The sequence below is a fragment of the Miniopterus natalensis genome, chromosome 9 (genome assembly GCF_054644295.1).
Source record: "Miniopterus natalensis isolate mMinNat1 chromosome 9, mMinNat1.hap1, whole genome shotgun sequence".
Classification (NCBI taxonomy): domain Eukaryota; kingdom Metazoa; phylum Chordata; class Mammalia; order Chiroptera; family Miniopteridae; genus Miniopterus; species Miniopterus natalensis.
In genome coordinates this window covers 11,761,224-11,779,366 of record NC_142089.1, presented here as the reverse complement: position 1 = coordinate 11,779,366, position 18,143 = coordinate 11,761,224, and the positions used below count along the sequence as shown (strand labels likewise).

The following is an 18,143-nucleotide window of genomic DNA, read 5'->3' as shown; positions in this document are numbered from 1 at the left end:
ATCAACCCCACACCCTGCCTCTTTGAGCCTTGGTTTCCTTATCTATAAATGGAATGGTACTAGTTGCAACATCAGTTAGTGAGCTAATCCCCAAAAAGCCCTCAACAGTGCCTGGCACACAGGAAGCACTTCCGGTGAGCTGGCATGATTGCTGGTGATGATTTCCCTGCACCCAAAGCCCTTGTTTGTACCAGGGTAATAGAGTCTAGCAGGTGGTGCTAGTGCCAGGATTAAATGAGATAATAAGTGCCTGGACCTGGTGCCTGGCAGATGGTCCCAGATATTATAAAATCAGTGATTTGCACAGGGATGGCTGAGTCTCTGATTTCCAAACCCCATAATGGGAACAGAGGAGGTAGGAGCTGGGAAGTGGGGGGAGGGTGGGGACAGGGTGGGGTGGCTGTTGGTCGTCCTGCTCAGGGTGCCAAAGACACTCTGTCCCATAGACCCTGAGCTCCCGGGCCCAGGGACCTGCTGTGCCCCTCCCACCCTCTTGGCCCACGGCTGTGGTCATGGCAGCCGCACCCACAGCCCAGCCCTAGCCCAAGCCTCACTGTCCATCAAGCACCCTCTCTACCCTCTTGCTTCCCTTGGGCCAGAGTCTCAAAGCCTCATTTATGAAACCTTCCGACCTGGAGCCCAGACCCGCACTCCCCTAGGGCATCGGCCCATCCATTCATCTACCTGTCACATGTCATCCCTGGTGTGGCTCCAGGGCCTGGAGAGTGGGTGCCAGCAGGCCCGTGGGGGCTGGAAGCTCTTTAGATGACAGCCCCGGCCTGTGTGACACCATCCACCTGGCTCCTTGTCCCATCAGGCACCACTTAAGGGGATGTACCCTTCCAATGGGGAGGGCAAAGATGGGGCTGGAGATGCCTTCAGAAATGGAAATAGGAAGCATTTGTTTGTAATTTACTGCCTGACACGTAACGGGAACCCGATGGGACCAATCAAGGCTCCGCACTCACCCAACTCCCACCTCAAAAGTGCTGGAGCTGGTCCAGTTCTCTGGAGGCAAATTCATCTCAAAGTGGGGCTAACCGCTCTGCACCCACCACGTGCCCCCCCCTCCCTCCCCCCCGCCCCCTCCAAACTTTTGCAGGACTCTGCACTGCTCCAAGCTGTGAGGCAGGAAGGTGGGGTTGGAGGGGGCTTGCTTTTGAGGTAGAAAAAGGGTGAAGGAGGCAATTTGGGAATGGACTAGAATATTTTGGGCACAAGACAGGCAAAGAGAGGGGGCCAATGATGGAGGAGAAATCCAGTTTTCAATTTTCCTCGAGAGAAACGAGCGCGAGAGACAGAATAATTTTCCAGTGCGCAGGCCATAAGCAAAACCTCCTTGAGACACTGCGAGCTATTAAAGAGGAAGAAAGAAAAGAAATTGTGAAGTCAGTTTTTGCCTTTAGCAGAGCTGTACAATGCGCTCTTATTTCCAGGGGAATCTAATTAGAGGGCAGGCGGCCGAGCCTGCGAGGGGGTGAAAGCTGGAGGTTGGGGCTGGGGGGCCCTGTGGGCTGCGTGGGAGGATGGCTGGGAGGGAAACGTGGGGCTTTGGGGAGGGTTCCCCCCCTCCCAGCATCGCGGAAGGCTCAGCAGGCTTGGATTCATAGCCTGAATCTTGGCTCTGCCTGAGGTCTTTGAGTTGGTGGCTTAACCTGAGCATCCGTTTCTTCATTTAAAAAACAGGAGTAATGCCCTAGCTGGGTTGGCTCAGTGGTTAGAGCATCGGCCCTCGGAATGAAGGGTCCCGGGTTCGATTCCGGTCAAGGGCACGTACCTCGGTTGCAGGCTCGATCCCCGGCCCTGGTCGGGGCGCATGTAGGAGGCAGCCAATCGATGTGTCTCTCTCACATCGATGTCTCTCTCTCTCTGTGCCTCCCTCTCCCTTCCACTTTAAAAAAATCAATGGGAAAAATACGCTCGGGGGATGATTAAAAACACAAAACAAAAAACAGGAATAGTAAACTTTGTTGTTTGCATAGTTGTCAGGATGCGGTGAAGGAATATATGGGCAGAGCTTGACACCCACTGGGTGCTCGATGTGTGTTGATTTCCATTCTTTGTTATCCACCGAGGCTACCAGCTTCCATGCCTCCAACACCAGCACTGTCCCCATCTCCAGGCAGCCTCAACGTCCCCGTCACTCTCAGAACCTCCTTCCCCATCTCCCTTCTCTTTCCCTACCCACCCTCTGAATCTAACCACCAGGTCCCCTTAGCCTCCTAGTATCACATGTGTAGCTCAGCCTCTGAGGCCACCAAGCCATCCATTCTCCTCTCCCCAGCCTCTTGCAGGATACTTAAGATTCTTCTATTAAAAGATGGATTATTTTGCCCAGAAATACATAACATAGAGTGGAATTGTAAGCACACATGCGCACACATGCACACCTGCAGGATCATGGCCAACAGGAACGTGTATCCTTCCATGTCCATCTCACCAAGCACCAGATCCAGCAGCTTCCCACCACATCTGTCCATATCTCGAGTGCTGCATCCCTGCCCACCGAATGCAGCCCAGGCCACAGGGCACTGAACTGTTCAGTAGCCCTGTCAGGGCTGTTTGGAGCGAGCACAGCATGGCATTGGAGGGAGAGAAGGGAAGGAGGCAGAGGGGTGCAGAAAAAGAAGCATTGGCAGGTGAACACTGGGCCATTTCCAAGGCCTTTCCACTGTCCTCACTTACAGAAAGGGAGATGGGGTGGCAGATGGGGTCTGTATATGGTATGAGACTTCCAATGGGTCTGGACTCAAGTCCTGGCACAGCCACATAGAGCTGTGTGACCTTGGGTAAGTCATTGCCCCTCTCTGAGTCTCATCCTAGAACTGGTTTAATGTCAGTAAAACCTGCCTGCCAGGCCTGAGCTTTGTGGGTGCCAGTTATGCATGCCAAGCACAGTACCTGGCACCAGGTAAGCAAGCGCATCACTATTTCATCTCCGGAGAGGACCACTTGTTCTTAAGAAGCAGGAGGCCCGACCCCTCATCCTCAGCTCCTTAAATAAGACTGTTTTACCCACCCCAAGTATCTAGAAACATGCCTTTGTCCTCTGAGAACCAAGATGTTTTCAAATTCCACCCCTCCCTGCTATTTAATGTAACTAACCTCAGGCTGGCCACATTTTGGGACAATCACATTATTCTATCAAGATTCAGCAAACTGGGCCCAGAGCGATAATTGCCCCAGGGTGCGAGTAACAGATTTTATTTTTATTGATCAAAAAAAATTTTTTTTTATCAGAAACACATCAAACTCGAAAAGGCGTAAGCAGCAGGATCAAATTGAATTTTAACTCCTTTAAAAACTGGCTCCCTCCAGCAACCGATTTCCAAAGATGCCGGACCCTGCAGCGAGATGCTCTGAGTCTGGGGGGCGGGGGTGAGGGATCCCACGGCGATGGAGGCTGTTGTGCAGACATGGCGAAGACACTGCATTTGCATGTGGCCCGCCTCTGAGTGGCCCGAGCATCTGGGTAGGGACCAGGGAATTCGGTGGAGTGCCCCGCGCGGGTTTGCGGAGCGCTGCTCCTCCGGACCTCTTGGAACTGTTCAGCTGGCTGGCTGAGGCTTTCAGCGTGGGCCAGGTGTCTGGCGTTGCATAAATACATCTTTAATGAGATGATCGTGCAGGATGATCCTCGCACACTTACACATTGGTTTGGAGAGCAAACCGTCGTAGGCATCTGTCGGGACATTGGAAGTTATTGCATAGATCTGGGTATATAGCAGGGGCAATGCATTCATTCTTAAATGCGCATTCATTCATTCATTCAATAAATGTGTGTTGAGCTCTTCCCGTGGGCCAAGTCCTCTTCTGGGCCTTGGGAATAAAGTAATGAACAAACCAGATAAAAATCCTTGTCCTCCTGGAGAGGAAGTATTGCCTTTCCAAATTATTCAAGCTGGGAAGCTGGGAGATGGGTCATGGAGGAGCCAAGTGTCAGGCGTAGTCCCTGACTTCAGCCTTTTAAAGGTCACTCTTCTGATACTGTGACAGCTCTTTCCCCTTGCTAATACCAGGGACACATCAGATTGCTGAATTCCAAGGGAACAGTGGTGGGGGAAAGGCAAGAGGACTTAGGTAAGAGCCAGGTGGAGAGAAGGGTGGAAATAGGTGGGTTTAGAGGCTGGGGTGGGTCAGGGGGCAGGTTGGACCTTGGTCAGGGCTCCAGGCATCCTGGGCCATGCTCTGTCAAGAATCTGACGACCCAGCTACCATGTCAAGTTGCAGGAGCAGGGACCACAGAGAAGAAAGTTCGCCTGCCAAGCTTGCCCCCCCCCACCCGCTGCACATGCCTTGGGCTGTCTCTCCCCCCACCGCACGCCTCCTGAGTGAAAAAGACCCAGAGTTTTGGAGCCCTGTGGGGCTGAGGGCTTGGCACTCTCTTCCAGGCCCTCAATTTCCACTCTGATAATCGGTAAGAAGTTGCGTGGTTTTCCCCTTCCATAGAGCAGCATGGTTTTATTTTTAGCTCTCGCTGTTTTTCTCGGAGGCCTCAAACAATAGCACAGTGGTTCTCAAACTGTGGCCCCCCGTGAGCAGCAGCAGCATCACCTGGGAACTTGTTGGAAATTAACGTCTTAGACCCCACCTCTGAATCAGAGACTCCCACAGGGGCCCAGCAGCGCGTGTTCAGCAAGCCCTCCAGGGGATCCTGATGCCCTCAAGACGCTGGGGAGGCCACTTGATTTACTTAAAATGCATTCATTGGCTTTGGCGGCGCCGGACCACCTGGGTTCGAAGGGAGGCTGTGTGTCTTAGCATGTGAGCAGGTCTCCACACCTTTCTGAGAATTCAGCAAAGCGCACTGGCCCCTGAGACCATCGTGAGGCTACCGTGAGAGGACACGGTGCCTGAGTTGCTGGCACACAACTAACTGGCACCCCTTCTTCCTTCTGTCACTGTGTTATGCGACAGAAGCCACCCTTTGAAAGCAGACGAAACTGTTCAACACCATAAGTGCTAAGCAGCTTTGAAAACTCAGCCTCACCAGCCTCTGACAGCCAGAGAATCAGAGCATCTTAGAATCGCAGAACCAGATGTTAGACCCAAGGAAGCTGTTTAGTCCTGCCCCCTTATTTACACGGGAGGAAACAGAGGCTCACCGAGGCCCTGTACCTGGCCCAGGTGACACAGCATGTCAGAGCCACCTCCTTTCCCCCCACCCCCTTGCGACCACATAGCCGCCTCTTTCCATCTCCATCCTGCCCTCTGAGTTATTTTGCACAGACTCAGAGCGAGGGAGCCCCAAATGAATCCCTAGCTGCAATTTGCGGGTATCTTCGGAAGGCAGACATCACACTCGCTTGGTTCTCGGCCCTATCAGCCCAGCTAGTTCAGTCCCTACTCGTGCTCAGCACTGTTGAGTGGATGGATGGATGAATGTCTTGAAGGTGTGGCCCTAAGTTTGAGTCTTTGGCCGTTTCTCCTCATGGCAGTTTCTCTGCGGGCAGGAGCCCGAGCAAGGGGAGAGGGCAGCAGGCCCCTGCCCTCGGTGGGTGCAGGTGATGGCCCTCTCACGGGCCATCAGCATCCCGGCCCCAGGACCTGGCTCTAGCCGGTGTCTGCTTCGGGACCAAGTTTTCCAGGGCTGCGCGTCCGCCTGACATAATACGTAACAGTAATTAAGAAGTAAGCCGCCTTGCCCAGCTTCACAGCAATCATTTGGCTAAGTAACTACCATGGTCCAGTGCCTCAAAAATCACCATTAGAGTACGCTCCTTATGGCCATAAAATTTCTCGTTTTCTGCCTTTCATCAGCCTCCCCCTGCAATCTTCGCCCTGCTTTATTTATACATTCGTCCTCAAACAATGGCAATAAACTCTTTCCCAGAGTGTTGCAAATCAGAAATTTGTCCACATTTTTCCACCACCTTCCACTGTGGACCTGCTCTGCCTGGGAACGGCCCAGCCAGGCCAGCTGCAGAGGCTGGGCTGTGCTAGATTGATGGGGGCACGACAGGATGGCGTTGCTGGGGAGAGAGGGTGGGGAGGGGGCGGCGGGAGAATGCACCATGAAAGGCCTCTGGCTGCCCAGCGACCAGCCTGAGACACAAGGGGCTGTGACTGGCGCAGGGGAGCGGAGGGGAAGGGGAGGGAGGGGAGGGGAGGGTTGAGCCTTCCCCACCTCCTTCCCCAAACTGGAGAAGAAAGGGCCTGGGGACTACTGGGAAGCAGGCTTGGGCCCAGGCAGAACATGAGGGTGATAAAACCCATCTTTCCTGCCCCCCAGGAAGCAGACGATCCCAGGGAGCCCCGAAGCCCCCACCGCACCTCCCACTTAGAATCCCAGCCCCCTCTGGAGCTCCTTACTACCTGTATCAGTCAGTCATTCTTTCATCCAGCAACAGGTATTACTGAAAGCCCTCCCGTGTGCCAGGAACTGTACTGGGCACTGCACTATGAAGTAATAAATGGATCAGCTACAACCCAGGCCTCTTCTCAGGGTTGTTCTTAGAGATCCAGGAGGACCTCTTGATTTGGGGGCCCAGAGAGAGGTTTAGACTTGCTAGAGGTCACGCAGCAAGTTGAAGGCAAAGTCAGAGACAAACTTCAGGGTTCCTATCAGGAACCCCTTAGTCTTTCCAACTGGCCCCCAGGCTCCTTGGGGACCATCCTCTGGGCAAGATAATAGTCCTGCCATATGACTGGGGTGCTGGGTGCCTGCGGCCGGTTTGGGGGACACTTCAGCGGTGACCATTTGCCTGTTAACCTGAAACTGCTGGAGGGAGCAATAGGTGGAAAAGTAACTCAGCTGATATCTTTGGAGATGATCTACAGAGAGGAGGACTGCTCTGTTCCATGTGCTTCCAGGAGAAGGTTTTTCGTTTCTAAGGAGAGAGGCTGGCCTCCGGTAAAGCCACTCACCCCTGTGGCAGGACGGTCGGCTTGCTTTTCCAGAGATCCTGCTAGACTTCCGTATCTGCTCTCTAGGGTCAGCCCGCAGCTCTGCCCACCTCTAAAAGCGCGGTTCTCTTTAAAGGGGGCAGATCTGAGCTGCCCACTCGCTTCTGGGGTGGTGAAATTTCATTGCTGTAGCTTTTATCAGTGTGGGCCTGTGGGGCGCCCAGGAGGACTAGTGAATACCTGTTGGGCACATGCTCCTTTGTGCACCTCCGCCTCTAACGTAGTATTAGGATTCGGAGTTTTCTTTTTAAAGAAAGGTGGAGGTGGGGATGTATGGAAATTGCGTGGGTAGGAGTGACCCCCGAGGGAAAGAAATCAGTGCCCAGTTCCGAGACCAGGACTTTGGGGAAGCTTGAGTCTGTTCTTCTTGTGTATGTGGTGACAAGGGCCACGGCTTCTTTGTTTAACTGTGGCTGCAGCTCCTGTTAGAGACTGTTATTAACAACCTTCTAGAAGGATAACCACGAGCTGTTCCCAGTCACCCTGCCCTGGGGTAACGCCCCGTTATAATAGAAAGAATATAGTTTCCATCCTCAAGAATCTCCCTGCCTTAACGTGAAGGCACCATCTCTATGCTGAGGTGTCCCCAATTTGACGGGGGAAACCAAGTGGGTTTCAGTATCACTCTGACATTGAGTTAGTTAATCCCTTTGAGCCTCAGTTTCCTTATCTGTAAAATGGGGCTGATAGTAATGCTAATAAAGATACCTCTTAGGGTTGTAGAGGGAGACCATGACTTGCTACAGGAAAGGCACATGTAGGCTCAGAATTCATGCACCACTATTTTTGTTCATTCTGTCACCTTCATGCCCAGTCCTGCTGTAGGAGACTTTGTGTGATCACACAGCCCAGGCTTCGGGGTACAGTGAGCCCCAGGTTTAAGCCCTTCCTCGAGGCTGAACCCAGAGGCAGGGGATTCGATGGATGCAGGGAGGCAGGGGCCAGGGGTCCTGAGGCCACTTTCCATCCCGCCTCCTTTGATGACTTTCCAACTGGCTGCAACCCCGCTGCCTCCCGGCTCCAGCACTGAGGAGCAGAAGGGGGTGGGGCGGGGAAGGAGGGTCCGCCAGGCTTGACTTCTCAGGCATATGGTCCTTTCACAGAGGCTTTGTGGGGCGCTGACGGGTGGCCGAGCTGCCTTTTCCCTGCCATGCTGGGGGCTTCATCTGGCCATGGGGGCCCCAGCTGCTGCTCTTTCCCCTTCGCTGATTTTGAGGCCTCACCCCAGGCCTCCCCAGGCCCAGCTTCCTGAGGGTCTCCCTCCCTCTTTGGGCCCTTAGCACCTGCCAGCATTTGTGTGCCAGCTGCAGCACTTACCTGAGACTCAGGCACCCTCTCCTCTCTGTGGGCACCGTTTATATCTAGGATGGCTTTCTGGCACCTAGAGCTCTTGGGAGGCAGATCCAGAATTCACATGAATCCCAGGTCCACCTGACCCCACAGCTTCTCTTCCCACCTCCCCCAGTGTCTACCTGTGGCCGCCTCGGCCATTCTCTGTAAGACGGGACCCCTTTGCAAGCCCCCTTTCGGGAGCTGAAGCAGAGAGCTCTGCCGCCTGCCAGCAGCCCGCTGAAGAAGCGAAGGGAAACTGGGATCGTTTTCAAGATTGTCTTAGAGTCACAGGAAGAGTGTAAAAGGGGATAGTGAGCTGAACTCCTCCTCTGATGGGCTTGTCCTGCCTCTCAGGCACCTGCTTAAAACGCCCGCCTTCTCCCATCCCCCGTCCACAGCTGCTGTCTCCTTCCGAAACCCCGCATTTGCTGCCTATGATGCCAACAGGTGAAGGAGACCGAGTTGGAAGGGTCCTCATGACATTCATCTTCATTCTCTTGCCTTAAGGTGAACCTTAGTTTCGAACTCTGCACCCAGTAAGTCTTCCCTGAGTGCCCTTGCCTCAGGTGGCTCCAGCCCACTACAAGCCCCCTCTTCTCTCCATCTGTGACTTGTGCTTGGTTCACGGTTCTGTGCAGGAAAAGCTCTGCATCCACCATGAGAAAGCATGGCTCTGAATTCTGGCAATGCAACTGCACGGTACCATTTCAAACAAGACTACTTCCTCCTTCCTAGATCTGCTCCTTCCTGGTAGGAATGTAGAAAGAGTGCCCCCCAGGGCCTGAGAACCGTATTATGCTGTTAGCACACAAGCCATGATCGGGTTCAGAGAAAACAAAACCAAGGCAAAGTGAGAGTTCCCTCTTAGCTTTCTAAAGACACTTCCTTGGGTTGGGTACTGAAATTGGGCCAGTAGACTTGTCTCGGTGCCTGAGAAATAGCATAGGGTCTAAGTTGGATAGGACCTATTTGGACTCCCCCCTTGCCAGTGCCTCCCACCCCAGGGAGGCCTCTCGGAGAGCAGGACTGAAATGAATCAAATGCAGACAGTTTTGCCGAGTCCCAGCAATGCGGGCACCTCAGACCCAGATAGAGGAAGACGCCATCAGGGAGGGGTGACCCCAAGATGAGTCAGAAAGGACAGGGTTAGTGGAAAAGCCAAAAAATCAAGAGAAGGCTGAGACTCGGAAGGGCAGCAATGGACGAATTAGGAACGATCACCAAGAGCAAAGGTGTGTCTTTGGAGACCAAGGCTAAGGTCACCCCCACCCCAGCATTCCTGCAGACGCAGCTACTGCGTGCAGGTGCGAAAGCTGGACGCGAAGAAGGCTGATAGGAGAAAACGGGTTCATTTGAGGTGTGGGGTTGGCGAGAGCTCCCCGGACACCCTGGACCGCCTGCCAGAAAGATGAACCAATGGGTCCTAGAGCAAAATAATCCTGAAACACCTCTGGAGGCAGAAATGACAAAACTGTCCTACATCGGGCACATCAGGAGCAGGCAGGGTTCTTTGGAAAAGGCAATGCTGGGAAGCACCGAAGGCAGCAGGGAAAGGGCAAGAACAGACAGGAGGTGGGTTTCCATAAAAGAAGCCACAGGCGTGAGTCTGCAGGAGCCGGGCAGGGCCGTGGAGGACAGGACCTTGAGGGCGTCACTCATTCAATCATAGGGTCGCCAGGACTTGAAGCCGCCTCGACACGTAACACATGTTTGCTCAGCACTCATGTGACCCTGAGACTGTTTCATGTGTTTTAATAGCCTCACTCGCCTGCTCACTCATTCAGTAAATATTTGAGGGCCCACTTTGTGTCCAGCACTGGAGATTCAGCAGCGAACAAAAAAGACCTAAACACGGACCCTCATGGAGCTTGTGCTGTGGGGACGGCCAGGACAGTGGCGGCAGGGAGCTGGGGACAAACAGTGAAATAGAACATTTAGCACGTGTGATCGTGATACGTGCTGTGGGAAAATGCGAAGCCAAGAAGGTCGACATAGTGGGAGGGAAGCCCTCCTCTTGCCCATATTTTCCACTCGTGGAATCCACAGAACCCAGGCAGACCGCGCCGGGAGCTGCTTCTCTGCTTGGCCAGGCCGCTGAGACCTGCAGGCCAAGAGGGGGCTGGGGCGGGTGCTCGGGCCGAGACACGGCCTGTGCAGAGGCCTGCAACTGCTGGGGTTGCTGGAGCCCAGGGACAGGCTCGCCGTGGGGGTGGGGTATGGGGTAGGTTGGGGATTCAGAATCACTAACGGGGATTCCGAATCCCTGGCTTTGGTTCTGGGCTGATTGCCCGTGAGGAGTGGAAGGGGATTAACGGGGCATTAGGGAGGGGCACCAGGTCTGCGTGTGGACCCTGGGTGGCGGTGCTGAGATGGGCGCCCAGAAGCTCACGCAGAGATGGGCAGGAGGAGCTCACTACCAGGAGGGGCTGACTTGGGTCCGAGCCCCACCTCTCCGCCTGATTCCCCACCTCCCAGCCCTTGCGCGGGCCCCTGCGGACATTACCTAGACGCACACCATGCGCTGGTTACAGCTGAGCAGTTCAGCGGAGGGGCTGGGAGGGCGCCCGCCATGGCCCCGGCTTTCTGGGCCCCCAGCTGAGCTGTAAATGACTTTTCCATTTTCTGAGACCTGCGCCCAGGCCTGTTTGGTATTCAGGGACGCCTGGTCCACACTCGCCAGCTCCCAGCTCTGCCCGAATTACTTGATTAAAACGCATATCAACCATTATATGATTCGTTTCTCTGCCGCAGCTCCTAGCCGGCCTATGTTAAGCTGTAATAAAGGCTGGATTGGGAGGCGGTGGGGACAGGAGCACAGGAGCAGGGGTGGGAGGGTGTCTCTGTGGGAGGGGGCTTCTGAGAGAAGGACCCCACACCTTAAGGCCATTGCTAGCTTCCCCTGATCCAGAATTTCTGACAAGGATTTGGAGATGGGTCAACTCTTCCTGTAGGTCCAGAAACTGTGACCATCCCATTCAAGGCTTTTACCTTTGGCCAAGGGAGAGTAAGGAAGGTTTGGGGGATGGGGATGGAGAACAGCCACCTTGATTTCTTTCCATGATCAGAAATGGAATTCTCCATCCCCTGGGAATTCACTGCAGCAAATTTGACTCTCACTGGGCTGGGAATCCCGAGTCCCAAGTTTTCTTCCCAGGCTCACTACCCTGGGATTCCACCGAACATCTGTAAAACGGGGATGTTCCTGCCTGCTTGGCCCTCCAGGGTTATTGGGAGAAAGTGTGTTAGGACCATGAAAGGGCGTATACACTGCAGAGTGTGTGCACAAGTTTAAGGTGATGACTGTTGCAGTGTGTCAGGGTTCAAAGGAACTTTGTCATCCCACAAAGCCCTATTCACCCAAGAAGTGTTTATGGGGCGCCTGCTGTGTGCTAGGAACAGTCCCTGTTGCACTCCTGGGTTTCCTGGTGCAGTGGGACCCAGAGGCCCATAAACAGGGAAGGTTGGTGTCTCCCGATGAGCTTCTGAAACCAGCCCCGGTGGGCCTGGGAAGCCTGGCTGGGGGAGGCACCCATGAGCTGGGTTCTGCTGGATGGGCAGGAGTGCTCCTGGTGAAAGGCAGAGGCGTTCCAGGCAGAGGGTGCTCTGTTCAAACTCCTGAGCAAATCTTGAGCGTGTGACATAGCTGGGCTCAGTCATTTAAGGAGCCTGAGAGCTGGACAGGGAGCCACGAGGACTGGCAGGGTGAGCGACACGGGGCCAGGGCGCATGTGGTGGGGCCTTGCTGGTGTATCGAGGCTTCCTGAGTCAGCGGCGGTGAGCTGGTGGGCTTCGAAGGAGTGGGCAGAGGCTGGGGTCGGGGCTGTGAGAGCTGCCCCCAGCGATATCCTGTCCACTGCCAGCAAGCTGGCCTGGGCTGCATCTGCCTCAAGCAAATCTCATCCTGTGCACCCTTAAGCTTTGACAAACCGAACGGTTCCTGTCACCCTTCCCGTCCCTCATTCCATCCTCAGGCCATTCAGTTGGCTCTCTCAAGTCACGCTTTTTGCACCTACCCTGGCCCCGATTCACCTGGAAGCCTCCATCGGACTGGGGACTTCCCAGAACAGGGGTGATACCTCTTCCATCGGATTACGAGCTTCCTAAGACAGAGGCTTTTCCGCCCCCGTCAGATTGGGAGGGCCCCAAGGTGGGGCTGGTTTTCTTCCTTGCTTCGTTTCAGGCTCTCCATATCCCTAAGCAGAGAGAGGATCCAGGAACCTAGAGAGAGGGCCCCTCACCATATTCTTCTCCCGCGGGCCGGTCTCCTGACCAGCAGCAGCTCTTCTCCCCTCCCTAGGATCTTTCTGTCTCACAGCTGCTTGAGAGCAAGGGGACAGGAATGCAGCTGGCCAGGAGGCTGCTCCCCCGCTACCCACCCCAAATCCAGCCTCTGTTTAATGAATGCGCTCCCATGTCCACTCTCCCCACATGCCCCCTCCCTGTGCCAGCTGCCCAGGCTTTCGATGCATGGAGGACCCAGCCCTAGCCATCAGGGCCTCTCTGTGGCCAAGTCCACCTAATCCTGTTGATTAATTTAACTCTGAGACCAATGGGTTCCAGAAGGGGAGTGGGGAGAACATCATTGGGGAAACTGAAGCAAGGGTGCTATGGTGGGATCAGGATTCTTTGTGATCTCCCCTCACTCAGACCGCTTTTGTCCTGCACCCCCTCTCTCCTTTTTCTGTGATCATCATGATGTGCCCTTTACAGGTTCCAAATTATCCCACAATCTTCGTTTCATTTCATTTCATTCTCAGAGTGATCCAGTGAGGCATGCAGGCATGCATCGTTATCATCATTTTTACATCTGAGCAAACCGAGGTCTAGAGAGGGGAAGCCACTTGTCCAAGGCCACACAGAGAGGGAAAGACAGAGCCCAGAATCCAGGTGTGAGGCTTCCCAGACCAGGACTCCTGACTAGACCGGAGCTGCCCCAGAAGGCCCCCAAATTCCCTCTCAATCTCCCCTTCCTTCTCCAGGAACGAGCATGGGCTTACTGGCTATGTGGCCTCCATCAAGTTACTGAATGTCCCTGAGCCTTGTTTTCCCTCTTTGTAAAAGAGCCAATAGCCCAGACCTACTGTGAGGCTGGCATAGTCCTAGAAGGATCTCTTCCCCGGGGCTGGGCCAGGGAAGAGGCGAGAGATCTTTTCGGAGGCCTAAAGTTACACAGTCTAATTCTCTTAAGATCTCTTTCAATCTCTGGCTACTGGGACAGAGCCGTGCTCTCCCCACTCAGCATCCAGAGGGTTGTTATGGCAACTGCTCACATCCTAGAGGATCCTTCCGAACAACAGAGGCGTCAGGGCCCTGCTTTGCCCTCCCCGGCCTGGGTTTGGGTCTGGTTGTCTCTCTGGGCCCAGAGAATTCGCAGATCTGTGCTGAGCAAGGGTGGAAGGAACAGGGAGATGGAGAGGAAGTGGACTCTGTACTCCATGATGAGTCCAGAAAGCTGTAGGTAGTTTGCAGGGCAAGGGCGCTGGGTGCACCCGGGCCTGAGTGGCGCTGAGGCTGCACAGGACAGTATCAGAAGCACCTCGAATTTATCCCTCAGCCTGTCAGTTGCCACCTGCAATTATGCTTTTGATTACGGCCCCCTGGCCTATTATTTCCTTAATATTTTACTTTATACAGAAGCACCTTAAAAAAGTGAATTCAAGGAAACAAATGCTCTTGGAAATGGAAAATGAGTGTCATGTCCTATAAATAGACGGGAACCATAAAAACAATGATGTTCATTCTCCCTGGAGACGATGGCATGTGGAAAGCTCTGAGCCTGAGGCCGGTCCGCTCCTTGTTAGCAAGAGACAGCAGCAGTGTCAAATCTGTGCTGTCCTGTGTGGTAGCCACCAGCCACACTTGGCTTCGTAAATTTGAATGAAAGTGAAATAACATAAAAAATTCAGTTCTTCAGTTGCACTAGACACGTTTCAAGTGCTCATTGCCGCATGCGGCTGATGCTAGCATAGGGAACCACGCAGGCCTAGAACATCGTCATGGCAGAAAGGCCTGTGGGACAGGGCCGCGTCTCCCCAATCTGATCTCCCAGCTCTGAGCACAATTTCTGCCCAGAGGTTTTGCCCCCGACAACCCTGATCCCTGCTCACTCAGCTCCTGTCTGAGCTCAAGGGCTCCCACCAGAGGAGGAAACCTGGTGCCCTGGTCACCAGCAGCGGGCTGGCCTCCCTCCCTGCCCGCCACTCCCTGCCACCTCCTTCTGAGCCCCTGAGGGAGCCCTGTCCTTGTCGCTGTCAGAAAACTGAGATTATGCAGTAAGTTTCAGGAAATGAATCCTTGTGATTAGTTGTCTTTGGCTCTGAGCCCCAGACGTGCGGGGGAAGGTACCCAGGATGACAGCTGTGCCCACCGTGGTCTCCTCTCAGTGACGGGTTGCGGGGCAGCTGGGAAAGGGCCGATGAAGGTGTTGGAGCCGACCCCAGTCAGTGCCTTTAGGAACGAAGCTGGCAGCAACGAAGGGAGGGCTCCCTTGCCCATGGTTCCCTTGTCGTCACAATCACGGACAGCCAGTGAAGAGCAGGCGTGACTGTCCAGTGGCCAAGGCAGCAGGATGGAGGGAGGGGACTCAGGTGGAGGGGCACTGCCCAAGACTAGATGAGCTCCCAGCTTTGGATGTAGCCCCGTGAAAACATGACCCATTGTGCCCTTTCGCACGCCAGGCCTTTGCATGCACTCTTCCCTCTGCCTGGAATGCCTTTCCCTTCACCTCCGTGTGACATCTAAGAGGCTGTCTTAGGTTGGTGGGCGTGCGGGTGGGCAGTTTGCTCCCTGTGGGAGGGGCCTAAACCTATTCACGTAACCAATGTTTGAAGCAATTGAGTAAGAACAGGGGTGGGGACAGGACACTATTGCATTTGCTCCCTCTGTCCCTTCCTTTCTTCCCGCCTCCCTCTCCATTTTTGCAGCCTTTCCCCCAAATGCAGTAGTGTCATTGTTTAAATGGTCATCATTTAAAAAATACTAAACTATAAACAAATACAGAGAAGAAAAAAGCTCCGTCGCCCTGAGGGTAACATCTGTTAATCTTTTGACTGTAGTGCTCCACGATGTGTCATCCACACGCTTTCTAAAAGTGGGATTGAGCTTTGTGCACTGGTGTGCACCTTGCCTTTTTCTTAAAGTCAGGATTATCGAGGTATAGTTAATCTACAAGAAAATTCTGTTTTGGAGAATATCGTTCTAGAAATTTTGACAAATGCTTTTGATCATGAAACCACCCTCCTGTGCCTTGTGCTCGAGAGGGATGCACCCTCAGAGCAGCGATGGGCCTGAAGGTGGGCGCAGGGCACCCTCCGGCTCACCAGGCCCCGCCTCTCCCTCCCTCTCCCCGCCTGTAGGGAACCGGCTGGACGAGGGCTCCGACGTGGAGTCCGAGCCCGACCTCCCTCTGAAGCGCAAGCAGCGCCGCAGTCGGACCACGTTCACGGCCGAGCAGCTGGAGGAGCTGGAGAAGGCCTTCGAGAGGACGCACTACCCGGACATCTACACCCGCGAGGAGCTGGCGCAGAGGACCAAGCTGACCGAGGCGCGGGTCCAGGTGAGGACGCGTCTCAGGTGTTGGCACTGCGGGCATAATCCAGGGACCCGCATTGGAAGGCGGCGTGGCCAGGGTCTGAGGGTTCAGTGGGCCCCCAGGGGGTTCTGCAGCAGGTGCTCTGGGGACTGCGTAGACAAGCAGTGCCACCAGCAAGGGGTGCAGAGTAAGTGGGCAGCAAATGTTGGTTGACTGACTGACCGATGGAGTGGTGGACAGCCCCAGGGAAGCCAAGAGCTGCAGTGAGACCTGTTGAATTAAGATAATTTCTCCAGGCAACAAGCACTTCAAAAAAAAGATGAAAGGAAGGAGAAATACAGAGGAAGAGAGGAAAAGGTCAAGGAAGAGAGAAAGAAAAAGGGAGAAGGAGGGAGGAAGAGAAGGAGGGAGGAAGGAAGGAAAGGAAGGGAGGGAGGGCAGTAATTGAGCCAAAAGAGAGGGCTCAGGGAGTATAAAAATCTCCCAATCTCTGATGAGGGGAGGAAGTAGTTTGAAGGAAAATTTATGAAAAGGCCTAGCTTCCTAAGATGGGTAATGAGTTTCCTGTTATGGGAAGCATGCAAGCAGATTAGGCAGGCATGTCCGTGGTGGGTTAGAAGCTTCAGAGGGAGTCTGCTAGACTTTGAACACACCCTCAAGTGTGCTGTTCCTAACCAGTGGGGGTGGGGAGGGAGAGTGCAGAAAGAGCAGAGCCTGCTGGGGTTCAAGGCCTGCGGGGGGGGGGGGGGGGGGGCTCTCACATTCCGAGGACCACAGTCCTCTGAGTGCAGAGTCCCCACCGGGCTGGGAAGGCTCAGGCTGGGTGGTGCGGGGGGGAAGGTCACGGTGAACAGCTCCCGTGGGAACCCCTTCCTGGCTTGTCTCCTCCCTGGATGGGAGAGGGAGGTCTGCAGGGGGCACTTCAATCCGAGGGTACCCAACATTTGTTGGGCACCCACCTTATGCCAATCACAGGGCTTGGGCTTCTTGTGCATGACCTGGTGGGCCCTCAGACCACCTTGTCGGGGTCAGTATGGTCACGCCCAAGCCATGGGTACAGAAGCTGAGGCTGAGAGCAATGACACACCCAGTGGCTCAGAGCTGAACAGGCCTTGAACTGGGCCTGGAATTCCGGCCTGGCAGACACCGAAGCCCAGGTCCTTTCCACCCAGGAAACAGAAGTTGACTCAGAGCTGGAATTTGTAAGCAGTAGGGAAAGTTCTAGAAGCAAAGTGGCATTTAACCACTCCAGGAACCAATGTACCTCCCTCTGCCCTGCCCCCCCTCCTGGAGTGGGGGGCCTTTGGCTGCCTTTGAGAGAGACCCCAAGGGGCCGGGGGCAGGCGCAGCAGCCAGCTCATCTCATTCCCTCCTGCCCTCCCCAGGGTGATACCCGAGCCTGCCCCTGCCCTGCCTCCCTCCCCTGATCCTCCTGCAGCTGTTCTCCTGGGCACATTCCTGGGTGCTTTCTCATTCCCACGTCTGGGGGCCACGGCTGCTTCCCACCACCTTGAAGCCCGACCGCTCCTTGTAAAATTTCCTGGCTGTCAGGGCAGTGCTTTTATTGGCCCAGGGGACCCAGAAACAGGTGTCACTCAAGGTCCAAGGAGGGAGGGGGGCTGGGAAGAGGGGGAACAGCCAGAGTCCAGACAAACCCACAGTGAGGGGCCCAGGCTGACATCCTCCACATGCTGACACTCCTGCCAGACTCTGGGCAAGGCTGGGTCTTCCCCTCAGACTGAGCTCCCCAGGGCAGGACTGGGTCTTCCCCTCTTAGCCTGAGAGCTTTCCCAGCAGAGGGAAGAATAGTAAATGCTGATTTTTAAAAAAGAGTGAACAAAGGGTAAACAAAAAAAAACACAAAAAAAAACCCAAGACAGGAATGATGGGACATTTGGCCTGGCAAGGAGGAGACTTAGGGGACATGGCTGCTCTGAGAGGCCCCCAGGGTAGAAGCTGGGCCAATAGAAAATGCCCCAGGTCCCATATAAAGGTTTGCAGACATGAGAGCACAGGACTGGGAGTCACAGGTCTAGGTTCCCATGGGTTCCTGCCTCTCATCAGCTATGTCACCTTTAACAGGTCAGTTTCCTTTCCTGAGACTTAATTTTCCATCTATAAATAAAGAAATTTAACTAAATGGTCACTAAGGACCCTTAAAGCTCTAGGATTCTCACTTATTGACAATCAGGGCTGCTTTGTGAGTTGATGAAGTCCCCATTACCAGAAGCATTCAAGCAGAAGTGCAACGGTCAGTCTGTTGGAGACCCCGGAGAGAGGATTTCTACCATGGATAATATGCCAGGGACCTCGAAGCCACCTGGCCACTGCTTAGGTTTCATGGCTCTATACTTTTGAGGCCTTGGCTCTGATT

At 54.4% G+C, this 18,143-nt stretch overlaps 1 protein-coding gene across 1 annotated transcript in view; it reads left to right on the top strand.

Annotated features, from left to right (window-relative positions):
- PAX7 (paired box 7) overlaps positions 1-18,143 on the top strand; it is a 90,055-nt gene that overhangs the window by 32,721 nt on the left and 39,191 nt on the right. The window contains exon 5 of the mRNA XM_016214718.2: positions 15,594-15,793. Within this exon, the coding sequence (XP_016070204.1) occupies positions 15,594-15,793 (200 nt within the window). The remainder of the gene's footprint in view (positions 1-15,593; positions 15,794-18,143) is intronic.